Source organism: Heliangelus exortis, chromosome 2 (assembly GCF_036169615.1).
Source record: "Heliangelus exortis chromosome 2, bHelExo1.hap1, whole genome shotgun sequence".
Taxonomy (NCBI): domain Eukaryota; kingdom Metazoa; phylum Chordata; class Aves; order Apodiformes; family Trochilidae; genus Heliangelus; species Heliangelus exortis.
In genome coordinates, this window is record NC_092423.1 from 107,824,173 (window position 1) to 107,843,134 (window position 18,962).

The window sequence follows — 18,962 nt, forward strand, 5'->3', positions numbered from 1 at the left end:
GAGAGTGAAATTACATTCAAAGTCTTCAAAGTCGACATAAAAGTTTGACTATTGCTAGACACTTGGAAGAAGGCAATAGATTTCTACTGAAGTAAAACTTAAAAACCTCATTGATTTCAAAAGGAAGAAAAATCTAGCTTTTTGACCTTGTCTTCATCCTTTGTTCCACTAATTCAGTTATGTACATGATGACTGTAAAATGCGCTGGATGCTTTACATCAGTGTTATTTTAAGATAAGCTATTGTAACCACACATGACTGGAATAATGATAAGGAAAAGAACAGTTCTGCAGCAGCATGTGGAATTGCAAAATCATCATTTGTTGTGAAAATTGTAATATTTAAAACCACTTGTGATGCTTAAATGGAAGGAGCTGAGAGTCTCTATCTAGTGAATATTAAAGGTAATAGGGTCTGATCCCAGGGCTTATATTCTGAAAGTACATGTTCACACAGCTTCTCTGATGACTAAAAAGCCTGGTCTAAGGCTACAGATCTCTCTACAGTGACACTGGTGACAGCTTTGACCTCTGTCAAGGTCTTATTTTTTTAACCTTCCCATAAAACAAATGCAGACAGTCCCTTTCCCCAGCGGACATACACATGCATATGGACACATGGACACTTTTTCCTTTTTGAGAAATGCGGTGAAAAACTTCTATTATTAAAGGATGAAAGAATCATTATTTTTAGTCTGTTTGCAACTGTAAAACAAAGTGGCCTCATTTGAAGAATAAAGGAGGAGACAATTTATTCTTGAAGAACATTATATCATACATTTTTTTAATCCTCTCTCATTTTTGAGTCAGCTTATTTCATTTCATACCCATAGGTGATGTTCAAGATAATCAATGTATTAAAATGAAGTAAGCTTATCATAAGAGTACAAAGTACAGTCTAAAATAAAGAATCAATCTAACCTGGATTAATAGATCAAAATGCTGGCTGTTTCAGAACGCAGTGAAGTTTTACTCATTAAGGTCAATGTTTCTCCTACATAAAATTACATACATTGATACTTAGAATAGGGTAACCTCATCACATAATCATTTTTTTTATTTGGAGGAAGACTGTATGCAGCTGACGGTTTTACAAGTGACATTTGACTTTACTCTGAAGTAAAAGGTCAAAGGGAAATACTAGCATACTTTATGTACAAAGCTGTAAAAGTAATCCTGTAAATTTATTTCTGTACAAACAGCGGAGATGTTTGCAGTAGGAGTAGTCTTTTCAACAGCCTCAAATAACAAAATTTAAAGGGCATTAGAGGTACCACACCTTTCAGTAAGAAGAGGGGAGATTTAGCTTAGACATTACGAAAAAATTCTTTCCTGTGAGGGTGATGAGATGTTGGAACAGGTTGCCCAAGGACGTTGCGGCTGCCCTTTCCCTGAAGTGCTCAAGGTCAGGTTGGATGGGGCCTTGAGCAACCTGGTCTAGAGGAGGTGTCCCTGCCCATGCAGGGGGTTGAAACTAGAGGATCTTTATGGATCTTTCCAACCCTAACAATTCTATGATTCTGTAATTCTATGATAAATAACTATTTCTATGGTAAGAACATATTTTCAATTTGACTGGATGCTCCATCAAAGCACTGCAACTACTCTTTTTAGAAAGATGTTATTCTGCAGTTTCTTGATTTTGTAAAACTAAAGAATATACACCAAAATTACTTCCATTTATATTTTTGAAAGCTGATTATATAGAGCTAGCCTTAAAAAAATTAAGACAATATGACTAGGCAGAAGTTTGACCATATGCTCAGCTGGCATAAAAACTGCAAATGTACACAGACTTGAATTGACCAAAAATACAGCTCTTCAAAAGCTCCCTGTGCTCATCCTCTTTTACTTATAGCTCAGGAATAAGCTTTCCAAATGCAAAACCTATAGCTAAAAAGAGCACAGTTGCAAGTCAGCACTGACTAAGCCAGTAGAGTTAGGAAACATTTGTTTTCCATGTAGTGGAAAAATACTATTAAAAAGCTCATCACTTTCATCAAAAATAATTTATTTTGAGAAGTAAAAAACCAAAACAAAACAAAACTTGTTTTGCTTTGGTATCTCAAAAATACATCCAGATTTTCTTTCTGTTCACTATCTTCCTTTAGTCTTTCTTCTGGTTTTAACATTTCGAAGTTTACATTTTATTGAAACTTAAAAATAATCTGAACATGCTGAAAACCTAGCTTGTCTTTTTCCAAACTTCTAGAAAGAAAATATCAGCACTATATTTCTCTCCCAAAATTCGAGTAGACAGATTTACTGAGAATGACAGTTTTCTCAAGCATTTCGAAGAGTCATCAGATTTTTGCTAAAGGGTTTTTCCACTTCTGGATTCCCCAGCAGCTGCAGCCAGTGGTGCTGGAGCCAGGATGCTGTGACCGGTGGCCACAGGAGGGAGCAGTGCCAGAGCTCCAGTCACAGAGGTGCCAGGGACAGGACAAGGAACCCTGGACTCATCCCTCAGTGCCATGGTGTGCATTAGCAGCCTGCTCAGATGGGAGCCATCCATCCATGCCCTTCTCTAGTTACAGTGCAGTTTAATCTTTACCAGATAACCACCCAACTTCTTGACTGTGTAGCTATTAATAGAAATCAATGATGCCAAAAGGAAAATATCTTGCTCATCCCTTTTTTAATGTCATTTTCACCCCCTTTATGCCTTTTTTCTGTGTTTGTTCTCTTTTTTTCAGGGAAAAGAATTTCACAGAAGTGCTGTGGATTCATGAAAATTTCAGAAGTTGCACTGGCATCTTTATCAAAAGACAACCATGTCACATTTGTACTTACCAGTTCTTGAGAGAAACTATCCTTTCACCTTTTAAGTGGTGAGCACCACCCCTGATGTGAATGGCTGGGATCAACCTCCCCTGCAGCAAACTGACTGCAATTACCCAAAGCTCACCCAGACTGCTTGTTGTCTAAAACTTTCTCTCTAGAATCACCACCTTGTCCTTCTACCACATCTCCAAGGCTGCATAGTTTTTATACTAATTGATAATTGAGTTTGAAAAAGAAACCTAAGTTTCTTTGCAGGTCAAAGCAGTGAAAAAAAACCCACCCAGATCTGAGAAATACTCTATGGTAATGCTTAATTAGTTTGCATTTCAGGAAGAAATATAGAATATAATTTTTCAGATTTGAAGAGGATATAGTAACATGCATGTTCATGCAGAAAGATAAAGGCAAGAGCCACAAAGCTGTGAAGTTTCTTCCTCTTGCTCACTAGACAATAACACTAGAAACTGATCCTTTGTATTAATGAAGAACAGTTTCCTAGCAATATAGTGTTCCCCACAATCTCATTGACAGCATCACGAGTAGAGTTCATACCATGCTTCCCATATGTATGTTTCTCCATATACATTTTTCTAACAAGTGCCACATGATGACCACAGTTACAAATGCTTAGTTTCCACAACTAAAGGGAATTGTACAAATGACAGAAATTTTCTATTATCAAACTTAAACTTGATTAGATATAAAACAATTTATGCTCAAGCTAGGCTAGGGTGAGAGATAAACCATTTTAGTAAAGTGACAAGAACAAGAATTTTCAGTTCTAACCAGAGTCATAACAACAAACCCATCCATGGGTTCACGCATCAAGTTTTTTCATCTGAAGATGAAAATCTCACAAGACATGTCAAGCTTATTTACACTTGCAAAGCATTTTGCTGTGATGCTTTTATTTAAGCATGGTGCAGAAATACTGAATCCAGAAATCTCTAGATTCCCAACTCTTAAGATGCATTTAATGCACAGAACCAGAAGAGGGCACTATGCAAAAATCGCAAGAATCCACCATACCCATACATGCCATATCCTGGATGAGGGGTCACTATTTTCAGATAGAATAAACTGAAAGGTTGTATATTCCAAAACCACTCAATTATGTCACCAAGACTTGCTCCTGTGTGAGAAAATTACTATTTCCCATGCAAAAAAATCCAGTGCTAGACAAGAATTCTCATCACAGAGGTAATTGTTAGGAACTGGTCATCTTCATGGCCACACCAGGTGAGTAGCAGCCCTATGTCTTTAAAATCAACTAATGTCAAAAGCTTTTGGACACCCAGATGCCATGTGTGAATCATGGAGTGAAATAGGGTGGCAAGGACCTCTGAAGTCATTGGGTCTCTAACTTCATGCTTGAAGAAGGACCAGCTTCAAAGTCAGGTCAAATTGCTCAAGGCCCTGTTGTATCATTTTCAGTATCTCTAAATCCTCTGTAGGCACCTTCTTTCAGCTTTTGAACACTCTACTGAGAGGAACTTTTAGCCAATATGTTAGTTGGAATCTTGTTCAGAACCCCCTGGAAAGAAGTGTTTTCTGCAAACAGATATGGCACACAGTTGTATTTAATTTTTAAAAGCCATGTCAGCAGACAGGAGGAACACCTTAATAAATTCAACATCACCCACAACCCTAGGAATGAAGCACGGTTTCAGGTTCTAAAGCAATTTTCCTGCAATTATCATGCTTCTAATGAGTGCATTACAAATCCAATATACCTGTGCTATATTTGTCAATAACATCCCAAGATATTAATATGCAAGTATGCATTTCTAGTACACTTTTTAAATACAGTCATGTTACGTAGTTTCCTCTAGTTCAGAATACAAATTTTACAACAATACAGAGACAGCGACATATTTGGATCTTGAATTTCCTTGAACAATAATTCATTTTTAATAGGGAAGTTGCTGTATTCTACACTTAAAATAATTGAAATACAATGAGAACATTACTGGTAATTTGATTGTAATAGCACTGACTGGACAGTTTTTATAAAATCGATGGAGTTCTTATGAATGCTAAATTGCTTAGATTGTCATTTTCAACTGTTGCAAAAAAGGCTTAGCACACTGAGGAGTTTTTAAGAACTTTCTGTTTAAAATCCATGCGTGAAGAATTCAAAGAGGAGAGTGTAATGTAATAACTGAATTGTCTCAAAAAATCCTGTTTGATAGATTCTAGTGCAACCTTCACATTACCCATCCATCTGTTACCCAATGAAACCTGTATCTGCTTCCTGTTTTAACTTGAAAATAAAATGCCTGGCCTTGCACATTTTTAAGGATGGCATAGCAAAAGCCACTTTGATACTGAGCATTTGTGGAGAATTAAATAGTGGTTTGCACTAACAGACCAAAGCAAATGCAGGGAATGTCACCAGCCTCTAGTAAGTAATTAATTTTCATGAAATGCCCTGTGTTTTAACAGTTATTGCTTAAAAACACTTCTTTTGCAATGAATAGCCCCATATATTTTCACCAAGACACTTCAGAAATTGATATCCCACTAGGACTAAATTAATTTTTTTATTATTATCTAGCTCTATTACAACATTTGCTAATTGCTAGTTTTGAAATTAGTGCAATCTATCATGCAATTTACATCCCTAGAATTTTTTTTAAATTGAATAGTTTTCTATTTTTTAATTTTATAGAAACAAAGTACCTTCTGGGGTTAAGATTAAAAAATATAAGTATTAATAGCTTGAGTATGTTTACACAAAAGCTTTTAAGTATTAGAACAGAAAGGCTTGTGCAGGTGTGATTTGCTGATTGACTTAAGCAGATTAAAGCCTGCTGCATGGAAACTACAAGAGCTGGTCCCATCCTTCCCTCCACCCTAGCCATACAGACCTGATCCTTTCTTTGCATTCATGGTTTTACATGGTAGTCCACTGAATCAACCATCCTATTTGATCTGATTGAAGTGGGCAGGACAAAAATGACCCCTTTGGAGGCAGTGTGAAGACAGATCACTGTCTACATATATTTTATATATAAATCTATACACAAATACTTCATATAGATAGATAGATAGATAGATAGATATGGATAATGTACATTTTCAGCTGCAGGTAACAGTAAACCTACCATCATAGCATGTGCTGAGTTAAATCTGGGCTAATAATGAAGCTGTACAACCAGTGGCATATCCAGCTGTGACTTTAGTTGGTTTACCTAACAGAAGAAGGGTGCACACTTTTCTTAACCAAATAATAAACCACATGTTAGTTTGAAGTGTGTGTAGACAAGCCAGTAAGAATATTCTGTCATCAAATCTCTTTTGTAACACATAACTGAAGTTAGGCTCTGTTGCCACTGAGACTTTTAGGATAGGTTTGTGGTAAAGGACAATGATGTACTAGCTCACCATAGTAATGTTTTCAATACTGAGGCAATGGAAATGTAATGTTTCACCAACAGTATAAGATACCCTGTGCATATATTACTGGATATAGGACCACGTGTAGTTCATAAATTAATCCATATACTGAAGCTGTGAAGAGAGAAAGGAACACATTTGATGGTTTTATTTCAAGCCTACTTTCCCAAGATGAACTCTCCCATTCATCACATCATATTCCTACCAATTCACAGATTACTATAAAAAATGCCTGAATGTTTACTCCATTTTAATAAACTAAGAGTGCTACCTTGCTTGGGTTGTTCCACAAGCATACTAACTTATCCAAGCATGCCAACTACAAACCTCAATGTTACTGCTTAGGGCAACCTCATTGCTCTCATAGCTGCCTGAGAAGGGGACGTGGAGAGGGTGGTGCTGATCTCTTGTTCCTGGTAGTGATGGGACATGTGGGAATGGTACAAAGCTGTAGCAGGGGCTGTTCAGATGGAACATTAGGAAGCATTTATTTACCAAGAGGGTGGGCAAACTTTGGAACAGGCTTCCTTGAGAGGTAGCTGATGACGAGCCAAGCCTGTCAGTGTTTAAGAGGTATTTGGATAATAATCTTAGTAACATGCTTTAAGTTTTGGTCAGCTCTGAAGTGGTCAGGTAGCTGGACTAGATGATCACTGTAGATCTCTTCCAGCTGAACTGTTCTATTCTAAACTTGCCTCTATCCAACAGAGAACACATAAGGGGAGCCCTAGTAATAAAGACTTGGGGTACAGGGTTACAGGAAGCTGAATGATCTGATCCCTAGGGGTTTGCCCACTCCTTCCTCTCTGGTTCCTCCTTCACTCTGTTCCTTACACGATCTTCCCCTGCCCTTCCTACTCCTACTTGTTTACCTTGCACCAACTCCAATAATTGTCAGACCTTTCTATGAACCTCTTAAACCCACTGATGGAGCAGAAAACTATCCAACTGGTTTTGCAGTTATTTTTCTACCACATTAGATAGTCAGAGTGAACCCCAGAGAGCTCTAACAAGCAGCACAGTGGCAGGCAATGTTCAGGAGCAGGAAGGGATGTGGGAACACACTCCCCTTCTGGCAGCCATGTGTTGCTGAATCACTTCCTACATCACATGAAAGCAGTTTCTGGCTGCAGTACCAGAGCTAGCTGGTTAGGTTAAGGGATTTTCCACCAAAAAGGGATTCTCCTTTTCCTCCCCCAGTTCCTACCTCTTGAAACCCTCTTCTCAAAGGGAATACACAGCAAGGATGAAGAGGATGTTTTATTTAATTTGTTTCTTTTGATTACTGGGATGAGGTAACTATGCTAAAGTAATGAAATCAGGAAAGGGAAATCACTGGCTGTCATGTTGAATTTTGACATGGAAGCCAATTAAAATCCTGGGGTGAGCTCACAGAGACCGGCTTGTGCACAGCCACACCAGTGACAGAAGCACCATAACTCAGTATGTGCAAAACCACATTGGAAGCTATGTTTCAAAAGTACTTCAGGAAGCACTCATACATTATCTCTGGCTTGTCCTGGATAATCTACACTGTATTCCAGTTTCAGGTAATCCCACTACCATAATGTGTGCTGAGTTAAAAGAAAGAAATTCTGGTTAGAAACATACAGTTCCAGGAACAAAAATCTCATGCAGTAATTTAAAGCATTAACTGCAGTAACTTGTTAATTACATTGAGAAATAAACCACTGTTATGTATACTTACCTCATGTATGTCTTTCATCCACATTGTTATATTTTGAAAACTCTCCAGATTTGTGATGTCATACACAAGGACAAATCCTTGTGCACCACGAAAATAGCTAGTACTAAGTGTATGGAATCGTTCCTGGCCAGCAGTATCCCTGAAAGAAATTGAAGAAATCACACACATACAAAAAACAACAACAAAAGAAAACATTGTAAAACTGCAGAACCCCCAAGAAAAGTCACTTTACTTCAAGGAGTATTGGCCAAATTTTGAATGGCATACCCTAATATGAAAGGGACAAAAAAGATAACGATGAGAGAAAACCTGGTTGCCAGTTGCATCAGTGAAAGAAATACACTGAAAATTTGTCCTGAAAAAGACAGACCTACCAGGGAAGCTAAACAGTGGTTAAAGTCTGAGTGCATCTTCAAGCCCAACATTGCTTCTTTATATACAGTTAATCATTAAGATCAGGAAACTAAGGTGATGACAAAAAATTGGAGTACAAGCACTGCAGAGTTCCATATTCTGATAAGCCTTTTGTAAACTGTGACAAAGACAATAAAGTGGTTCATATGGAAGGCAGGGTTTGGGAAGAAGTCATAAAATACAGAGATGCAGAGATTCCTACAAATAATCAGGCCTTAAGGAAGAAACAAGCCTCCAAGATTTTTGTATTAAGAGTTGAGATGGAATAAATGTATATCCAACACTGGTCAGATAATTCGGGTACAATGTTGCTCCTTAAGAAGTTAAATACTGGAAAATATATATAACCTCCAGTATTGTATGCCCAGAGATGGATGTCAGGAGCCCTACACAGCCTTTAGAAAAACTTCAAAAACAAAAAATAGAATGTAGGTTCCAGAAGATTCATCTTACTAGCTTTCTCTTTTTGAACATGCACTTGATGAGTAATGAAATGTAAAATTTTCTTGCTTTTATACTTCCCTCAGTGTTCCTATACAACTAAATCTACCAAGTAAGGATGGTATACCTGCATTGTCTGTATGCTGCAAGTTTTATTGTTAAAGCAACCTAGCAATAACCCTTTTTTAAATCTTAGATTAGTTGCTGCAAAATATATGCTCCTGTAGGCCTAATTCAAATTTAAAAATTACTTAGTAGGAACAATTGCACTTTAGAAGACAAACAATTTAAAGTGTATGAGATTTTTTTTCATGCTGTAATGTAATTTATCTGGCTCTCATGTATGGTCATATAAATTAAAACTTACCATATTTGAAGTTTCACTCTTGTGTCATTAAATGTTACTAGCTTGACTTTAAAATCAATGCCTAGAAGAAAGAAGAAAAAGTGTAACATTTCTCATAATAATATGGAGTCCCTTTGAAGACCATTTCTTAGCTCTAGTTATGCAATTTTGAACAGAAAGTGAAAAGGAACTATATCAAACAAAGAATAACCAGCCAACCATATACATTCAAAATGGAAGCTGTAAAAGGAAATTATTCAATGGTGAAAACAACTATGTCCCAATACATTACCTGAATACAATACAAAGCAATGCCAACAAAGCAACAGAGGGGTAAGTCAGAGCAAAGATGCAGATACTCTGAAACTACACGTAGGCATTTCCATGGATAGTGGAAGTGGCATGAGAGCAGTTTCATGGCCTGTGAACCTGGAAAATATACTGGTGATTTCACTGGTTTCCAGTTTCATCGCAATGGCTATGAATGGGAAGGTAGGAACACTTACAAAGCTGTTTCATGCTTAACACCATTTTTCTGCCCTTACTTTCAAATCTCTAAAAAGAATAGTCAAAGGTTACATGAACAGGAAGAGGAATTAGCTGTATTGGTTAAATGCAAAGACAAACATAGACTGGATTTCATTAAAAATGAAGACGATTGTCTCTGCAGCCTGAACCACTGCGTATCCCAGATCCAGAACACTAATGCTAAAATCAAGCACTCGGACAGTGCAGAATGTTGTCTCTACATACACTACAGATCTTTTCTCAAATATACTTCCTGTACAATTTATAGTGTTTTCCTTTATTATATTATAAAATGGGTACTGCAGATGTGGTGGATGATACTTGGATTTATGGATTGTTGAAGCTCTGATCTTAGTATTAGAATCTGCCAGCTATCAGCTGTTATCTTGAGTGATACACGTCCTCACAGCTCAGCATTTTTTTTTTTCAATTACATTACAGCTTAAGTTTTAAAATACCATTTGGTAATTTATCTGCTCTTTTTTTTCCCCACTGAAAACTAAAAAGGTGATTTTTGTCAAATATATTAAGTGAAGTTAAGGTGATATTGCAATAGCTAGCCATACTGCATGGTCAAAATTCCATAAGGTCAAAATACATCTGTTTAACATGACTTCAGTGTGCCTTTTCACCTGTTGTAATGCCACCTGAAAGAACTAAACTGATTGAAAAAACATAAAATTTTTAAATTATAACCATTACACTGATTTCTGTAAGAACTGCCAAATGACTGTTATCAAATTACTGTATCAAAAGTGAGCATCCATGACAGCAAACCAAAAATGCTCCATTCCTTTTTACTGATGGAATTATTGTGCACAGAACTTTCACAAGTACGCTCTCACATGCCTGATTCCAATGCTGTTAACATTTTTGTGTGCATGTGGTAAAATAATCTAGGTAGATTTTCAAAATTATTATGATAATCATGTCCTCCACTTGATGAATTTTTATTGAAGCTCCAATGGAAAGGAAAGATGAAATAATATAATTCGTATCTGCAATTAATATTACACGAAGCTTCCTTGATGGAATTAATAATGTCAAATGAAAATGTAATTTAAAACAAGTTTCTCATGTAAGGTGAAATTCCAATGTGACGGAAAACATTTGCTCTGGAAATTCACATGATTTTGTCTAATTATCTGTATCACTTTCTCCAATTGACATTAAAGCAGTTGAGAGGGACAGAGTAAGGTCTGAGAGGATGGAATGTCACTTTCAAATGGTGTGTTAGGAATATAAAAAAAAAACCTACAAGCCAGATGGGGATTCCCAGACCTACAGGAAAGAGTTCTTACTTGACACACATTTTAATAATAAATTACTCTAGGTTCTGGGTTTTTTTTTTTCTTTATAAAAAGGGAAGCAGAGTGCTGAATCAGACTAAAACTTAATCTAAATTAAAATAAGGCTTATTGACTTCTTAAGTCAACTTCAAAATTTATTGACCTAAAAGGTCAATGAATGTTAGTGAAAAACAGAAGTCAATATGTTCTGCATGCATGAATTGTTCATGTCTTTATATGAAATTTCCAGCAAACTTAGCAAATTGGAAAGACAGAAAAGAAAAATGAGAAATACAATGCCAAAGACAGCTCACAGATTTCAGATGCTTTAAGGCCCATGTGAGTTTACAACATGATGAACATTACAAAATGAGCATTGATTACTACTCTCGAGTTAAATGTTATTTGAATGCAACAGCTTGTACTTGCTTCTTTTAAGTTGTCCAATAAAACCAAGAAGGGGTACACTGGGTACAAGTTCAAATTCTAGTTGCTATTTCCAAGTTTTATACCCATGAGATTAAATTAATTTCTTTATATTCCAAATAATAAATATGCTCATATTAGGATTGAAGCACCTTAAAGACAAATAGGTCTAAAAAGCATCAGGTTAGCCATAGGGTAATTCAGCTGTGAACAGCCCCTCTATTCCCTCAATACCTATAAAAATAGTCTTTGGCAGTCTGCAAAACTCCTCTTCAAAACGATCCTTTGCACCTGGCCCAGAAAATTACAACCCGCTCTTCACCAACACAGTTGGAAAGTTCCTTGATGTAAAAGACCCAAAAAACTACATCTACCCAGAGCAAATGCACATCTGAGAAGCTCAGTAGTAGGATGGGCAGATGGTGGTTCATGCCCCAGGTGCAGGTTCTCCCTACCCTGCCATACAGTGTCTCCAACTTGGAAAATGGGGAAGCAGATGGTATCATCTCCTCTGTCCAAGCTGGGCATGCTCCAAGTGAGATGTCACGGGCTGATGTTGATGCATTACTGGAGTCAGACTCTTTTCCTGTACATATTAAGGAATATCTTAAGTGGAGTGGTAATGACCAGTCACAAGTACTGATAATTATGATTTTGGTAAGAGCTCATGGGAAAAGATGGCTTGCCAGGAAAGTTAAGTGTGACAAAAAAGCAGCCTTGTAAAAAAAAAAAAAATTAAAAAATTAAAATATGATGCAGATTACGAGAAGTGTTGTTAACACGGTTAATACATGTATCTTCAAAATGGTTTATTTATTTAAATTAACTCTATTTCCTTCTAAAGTGAGTATCAGGGAATCTACACAGGCTTTAGAGCTGGTTCCTCTTACTCATCACGCATTAGAAACAAATGTGCAAACCACTTCAATTTTCAACTTTTTTTTTTTTAATATAAGCACTAAAAAGCAAAAGCTTCTTTTTGAGGAAAAAGTCAATTTTTAAAAAAAAAAATTGTTTTCTGTTCTTTTAACTTCAAGTGGGAAGTGCACCACTTTCAACTAGGACAGATTTGGGAGGACTCACACCCCTACAGAAATAATTATCACAGAACACATGTGTGCTACGGGACCACAGCCACCATACTACAGCCAAACAACAACCTCATAGCCTGTGAACTCACAATCCTATGAACAAGAAAACCCCTCGTATTTAAGAGGTTTTCTTGCTCATAAACTTTCTCTACAGCTTTATATGCGATGCCATTGTTTAAACAAAAACATTTATTCTTTATAGTCTATTCATAATACAATGCATCTGCCTTATGATGCGTATAAGTTTAATTAGAAAACTGCAACTCCTTAGAATTTACTCAAACTGCGTAATTGAAGAGGAGGAAGGGCACCCAGCCTTGAGTGTTTAACTGCTGCATAAAAAGTTTTCAATTAAGATTTATTGTGGATGCATATTGGGTTTTTTTCAGACAATACATAATTTTAGAAAAAATTCACTACTACTGCAGCTTACTAAAAACTGTTTGTGTGCTTGTGGTTTTTTTTTTTTTCCCCATCAATAAGTTTTTTCCTAGTAACACAAACCTGTAATTCATGATGACACAGAAATGAAACTCTCCACCTTTTAACTTCAGTGCCTACGACCCTTTGCTACTAAGGAAGGTGGCGGCACATGAGTTTGTCAGGAACTCAGATGGCAGGGAGACTGCACAGCCTGGCTAATGTTTCCTCTATTTGAATCACTGTTCCAGCCAGACAGGTAGGGTGAAAACCAAATTAACATCAGATGAGCATTCAATAGGCTGCATGACAGATAGGAATCATTTGGTTGAGCTTGCATGAAGCATGCATCCAAATGAAAGCAGTTATGTTCTTGATGGTGTCAACAAAGTTGGGGAAACATCAGGAACAGAACAACCATTGTATTGTGTCTTTTTTCTTTAGAGTGTTATAGGCCACAAGCTATGGGCTATGCTCTTGTCTGTAGCTGTCTTCACGGAAAAGAAACTTCCATTTCTAATATTGTTTGAGAAGCCATCACTCCCAATACCATTCATTTTAAAAGTCTACACTATAATACACCTCCTAATATGGAATCAAAAGGAACATGGTGTTTCAGAAATAACTTTAAACTCACATTCAACAAACACTGCATTTGTATGATTCATGTACATTTCAGTTATAAAAAGTTTATAACTCTCTCAAGCATAGGTCTCAGGAACAATAACAAAACTAAGACAGTGAATGTCAGTCCCTAACTATGACAGAACTCTTTTATCTTAACTATTCTTTAAACTATCTCAGCCCACAACTTGGAAAATATATTCTTAATACCACCACCATACAAGATTTTTTGACACAGCAGTGGATTTAATTAAAAGAAATCTTGATTCAAATAGTAACCTCACAGTCGGGAATCTACTTTCCTACATAAAACCCATCAACAAAGCTGATGTTTATTTTCATGCCATTCCTTGAGACTCCTTGCTAAGTCAGGTAACAAGTTGCCTGTCACAACCATCGATTTCAAGACTTCTAGTTGAGTTCCTCCCTGTTTGTGTCAGTTTCAGAAGCTGCTCTGCAAGAATGGACCAAAAATAAAATCTGATTTAAGTTCAGATGTTCTCACACATGCAGGTCAAGTCATATCACATCCATTAAGTTCTCCCCACACCAACTGCTGCTGCAGCTACCACCTGTTATTTATTCTGTTAACCCAAATCCTCCCACCCATGCATGTTCCAGATGCAGAAACACACCATTTCTTGAGCATACTTTCTCTTCGAGACCATAGAAAATGAAAGGAACTCTTATACACACACTCAAACTCGTAAAAATTAAAATCTCCCACTCAAATTTTGGGAAAATCTTTGTATCATGTGTCTTCATGCTGATGATGTGGTTTTCATGCTGTGGACAGTCAACTTGCCACTGGTTCCCCGAGGTGCTGTGGGGCTGGTGTAACATGGCAGCGGGGAATTCCCCATCACTCCTCATCTGCAGAGGTGCCAGGGAAGGCCCCAGGGTGGTGCAGCATAAAACCACCTTGGCCTGGCAGGGCTAATTATTTCCAATACCACAATGGCTCTGCTTTAATAATCACACATAAGGCTTCCTGCAGCAGACTTCATACTGTAAAAAGTATTAGTACAAAGTTAAATACCTTTCTGGCATGAAAGATGGAGGGACATTTTACTGATGCCTGACAAGTCTTGTAAGTGGGTAACGTTCTGTGCACCCACACGGGTGTACAGGAACAAAGCTTCCATCTGGAGCTGTGGGCAGTAAGAAACAGTAAGGTGTCCCTGCCCATGCTGGGGGATTGGAACTAGATCATCTTTAAGGTCCCTTCCAACCCAACCCATTCTGTGATTCATACGTTTTAAAAAAATAAAAGTACTAGGTTCCGAATGCCCCAAACAGCAAGGCAAGTGTTACTACCTAGCAGAAAGAAGTTCTGGAGCCAGGGTGACATGTTTCGTGACATCCTGGCAAACCTCTGCACCGGTGTAAGTCCCTAAACGTGTCTGGACACACTCAGCAGTTCCCCGGAACGCGATTTGACACCTCGGAGAGCGGCGGTGCCGAGACACAAGCTCCGGAGGCTGGATTTGAAACCCATACCCGCCGGGAGATCGTGTTTAAAACCTGCACCAGCGGCCTGCGGGGAAGGCAAAGGCTGAGGAGGGTGAAGGCATCGGGCGCCGACCCGGCCCACTGGGACACACGCCCGTCCTTCCTTCGGGGAGTGCGGCCGTGCCCACACAGACACCGCCTCAGCCCGGCGGGGCCCCGCTTCCCCGAGGGCTGCGGGGTAGTGCGAGGAGCTGGCGGGCTGCGGGGGCACGGGGGGGGTGGAAGGCCGGCGGGAGGGAGCGCCCGGGGAATGCCGACAGGTGGAAGGCCGGCGGCTGCGGGAGAGCGGCAGCACCGCCACTGCTGGGGGCCCTCCCCGGCCCGCTGTCACTCACCGATCGTGGCCAAGTAGGAGGAGGGGGTGGGAGCGCCGGCCGGCGGCGAGGTGGGGTCCGTGTACCTCCGCACGATGGAGGTCTTTCCCACGCAGGACTCCCCGGCCATCACGATTTTCACCAGCAGAGCCGGCGGACTGCCCGCACCGCCCTGACACTGGCCCGCCATGACGGGCGCCGAGTGCCGCCGGCCGGGCCGTACCGGGCCGGGTTAAACTGGGGCTAGGGCGGGGCGGGGACCTCGGGCCGCCCCGCTGTGAAGGAGCGGGCACCGCCCCCGCCCGCGGTGCGACGGAACCCGGCGAGTGGGCCGGGACCAGAACCGGGGGCCGGTGCCTTCTCTGCCGGCGCTTAGCGGGGCCGACGCCTCCGGACCCGCAGAGGTGGAGAAGCCCCTTTGGAGCGCTGGGCTGCGGGGCGGGCTCAGGAGGTGAGCGGGAGCGCTACTCAGTTTTTTAAACCGGATTTAAAGAATAAAGCATCTACTTTTTGCCTTCTTTTATTTTTTTTTTTTCCTTTCAGTCTGACAATGTCGCCGTCCTTACGCCAGCCGGCTGTCTGCGCACGTGCGACAGAAAATACGAAACCGGGCAAGCTCTAAATCGTGCAGTTCCTATGGTTGCTAAAAAAAAAAAATAAAATCTGAGACCAAACGGGTTGACCTGAAGTCATTCCGAGCTGTAAGGGGCTGCGGTGGCTTCGCAGAAGTCCCAGAGCTGTCACGGCCGCGGGTCTGTTGTGCTGATGCACCAGGACTTGGCTGTCCCTCGGCGGCCACCGCCTGCATCTCGGTGACAGCCACCTGGGTGACAGCGGCTTGTACGCAGCATCCACCGTCACGGTGGTCAGTGGGGACGCGTCGGACCTCTTACAGATCCCATAAAGGCTTACACACGCTCTTGGACCTTTTACAGATCACATACAGGCTTCTGCATGCTGCACTTCAGCCACGCCTCTGAATTAGGATTGGGAAATTATGCAAAGATGCACCTTTTTTCATGGTTTCATCACTGGAGAGGAAAGAGGGAACTTTCACAACCCTGATAACACTTCCCCTGTCTCTACAGACATGAACAGTCTGGTTTCTTGTTGCTTCCTAGCATTAAAGACAGAGGAAAGGGGTTTTAAGAATTTCCTCTTTATCTCTTTTGATTTGCTGTCATCTGACAGCCTAAGTGACCAGCAGTGTCCAAAAAAAAGAGTACACCTACACTGTAGACTTGGTGCCTGTATGTCTGGATGTTTTTACTGTCATCTGAGGTCATCCAAATTATAAAGCCATTTGCCATTGTGTTCAGTGAACTTCTCTGGTGTCACAGATTTAGGAATGGGATACACTTTGAATTAGAAGTGCTAATAGACGTTTACAAATATTTGTGACTGCCTAGGCCTGTAAAGACTCTCCACAAATTTTTACATTTTCAACTTCAACCCTTCAGGCAGCTCCTCAGTCAATTCGTGTATCACAGAGTGGGAGATACAACGTACTTGCTTTTTGTGTAGGACTATTTACGACTCAGTGAGTTCCACCAACCACGATTCAGGACATCCTCTTATCAAAAGCCAGGCAGTATTTCCAGTTTATTTCCCCATCAGCCTGCTCTGAAACACAAAACCTGCACCTCAGCTTGCCAGTATCGGACTGATTAGCCACAAACTTCTATGACTTTCGAGGTGGGAGATCTTCAAAGAGCGGCAACAGCTCGTTTCACAGTATCAGTGCAGTTTCCTTCATTGTTGAAAGAATGAGAATTTCTGCTACAAACTGGGAAATAATCACTAGGAAACATCAAAATCAGCTACTGAGTCAGCTGGTTATTTTAGGGATGATCTGTGAGACATGATTGTGTAAAAAAGCCAATAGTACCAAAGAAGGCATCAGCCAAAGTGCTTCCATTTCGGGACAGAGAAATGCTGTCTATTGATGAGGCTGAATACATTCTTGAATGACTGGTGGTGAAAAAACTGACCCTACAGGAGTGGCACATGGCATTATGAATGTGTTTGGGGAGCCCATCCTGTACAATAAAGCTGGGGTGTGTGGTTTGCTTAGTTTAACAAAATAAAGGCTGGGAGGGAATATGATTACTGTCTGCCAGGGATTAAATTATAAGGGGGTGAAAAAACCTGCTTATACAAGAAGATAACAGATAGGGACCAACCATGAATATGGCTGAGCTGAAAATTGTTTTATAATGATGCTTCAGAAAATTCCCATAATTGAGACAATCAGTAGGAAAAAAATCTTAATAGAGACAGAATATAGTGAATTTGTTAGGGAGTCTACAGCTGCCTGCCACAGGGAAGGACTGGACTTCATAAACCAGACCACTTCCACTGGTAAACATCCCCTGCTCTCTCAGCAGCCCCATGAAGTTCTGCTTCCCTGTGCAGAAATTTGAAGCTACCAGTGGTTATCCCAGATCTCAGTGGTATCGGGGGGCTATCATCTTCTTGGAGTTCTCATGGAACAGAGGTGATGATGTGGATGGGGAATCTGTAACAGTTAAGAATAATCTAAACTTTTCAGCAAGGTTCTGGTGTCTCCAAATAGTTGTGCATTAATCCTGCTCCAATCCCTCTGTCAGTGAGCTTGAGGGAGCAAGGACAAGGTTGGTGCTTTGTCCTGCAGATGGATGCTCTATCACAGGTTTGGCAGGTGCATTAATGTCAGCAGCACATTGGTTTATAGATATACAATAAAACTTTGTCTTTATTGTGGGGCCTTCTGCCATTCTCTGCTCTGAAGCTGTTCATCCCAGAATAGCTTTCTTCAAATGATGGCAGCAGTGAAGCTCCCTGGAGCAGTTAGATTTAGGTGGTGGCCTGGACTGATGGTGTTAGCAAGGATGCTACATTAGCTCAGTCTTCACCCTCTGTTATCTGCCAGGCCAGACAATTTAAATTAAAAGGCTGTCCCTAGTATTGTGTGCATTTGAGTACTGATTTATGAGCAATGTTCAAGGCAGGATTCTAGCTAGACTCTTAACAAAAATGCCCAGGCATTTTCCATTTGCAAAAATGCAAATACCCAGGCTCCTATCAGTGAGCTACAACATCACTTTCCTCATATTCCTATCCACAAGGGGACACTCTTTCCATCTCTTACCACTGACTAAAACCATTTTAAAGTTAGCTCATTGAAAAGCTCCCATTCAATGAATTAAATTTGATATTAAAAAAAAAACAAAAACAAAACAAAACAAAACAAAAACCCCCAACAAAACGTGCCTCATGCTTTTAAAAAAACCTGGATCTTTGTAAACTGCATGATTTTGCTGTATTTGTAAAGCTAATAATATGTAAAGTTTGTTTAATAAGCTAATGACTTGAAAATAATGACTGCGTGTCTGAAAGACAATCAGTGCAAGGCACAGAAGAAAGTTTCCATGGTGTTCATTGAGATATCCTTTGAAAAAGATGTCCTTGCATCTCATTCAGCTTTTTTGATAGATCACTTTCATTTCTTTGACTCTATCTTTCCAGTAATGTGATAAATAGTAATAATAAGACCAATGTAGTTTTAAAAATCATTTTTAGTGGGGGACCTTTTCATCTCACACAGAAAAATGAACAAAACTATTAGAATTTAATTTTTAAAAGCTGGGTTATTACAACATCACATTACTTTTCATTGGATACTTGT

At 39.6% G+C, this 18,962-nt stretch overlaps 1 protein-coding gene across 6 annotated transcripts in view; it reads right to left on the reverse strand.

The window, feature by feature from the left end:
• The window catches only part of LOC139793164 (ras-related protein Rab-10-like), a 30,381-nt gene extending 14,446 nt beyond the window's left edge, over positions 1 to 15,935 (reverse strand). Inside the window, exons 1-3 of one of the 6 annotated variants that reach the window (XM_071737440.1) lie at positions 15,317 to 15,935; positions 9,113 to 9,173; positions 7,891 to 8,029 (exon numbers count right to left, since the gene is read on the reverse strand). In XM_071737440.1, the coding sequence (XP_071593541.1) occupies positions 7,891 to 8,029; positions 9,113 to 9,173; positions 15,317 to 15,485 (369 nt within the window). In that variant the 5' untranslated portion in view covers positions 15,486 to 15,935. The remainder of the gene's footprint in view (positions 1 to 7,890; positions 8,030 to 9,112; positions 9,174 to 15,316) is intronic. The other 5 variants (XM_071737441.1, XM_071737436.1, XM_071737437.1 and 2 more) reach the window with 5 other exon arrangements.
• Between the last annotated feature and the right edge of the window lie 3,027 nt (positions 15,936 to 18,962).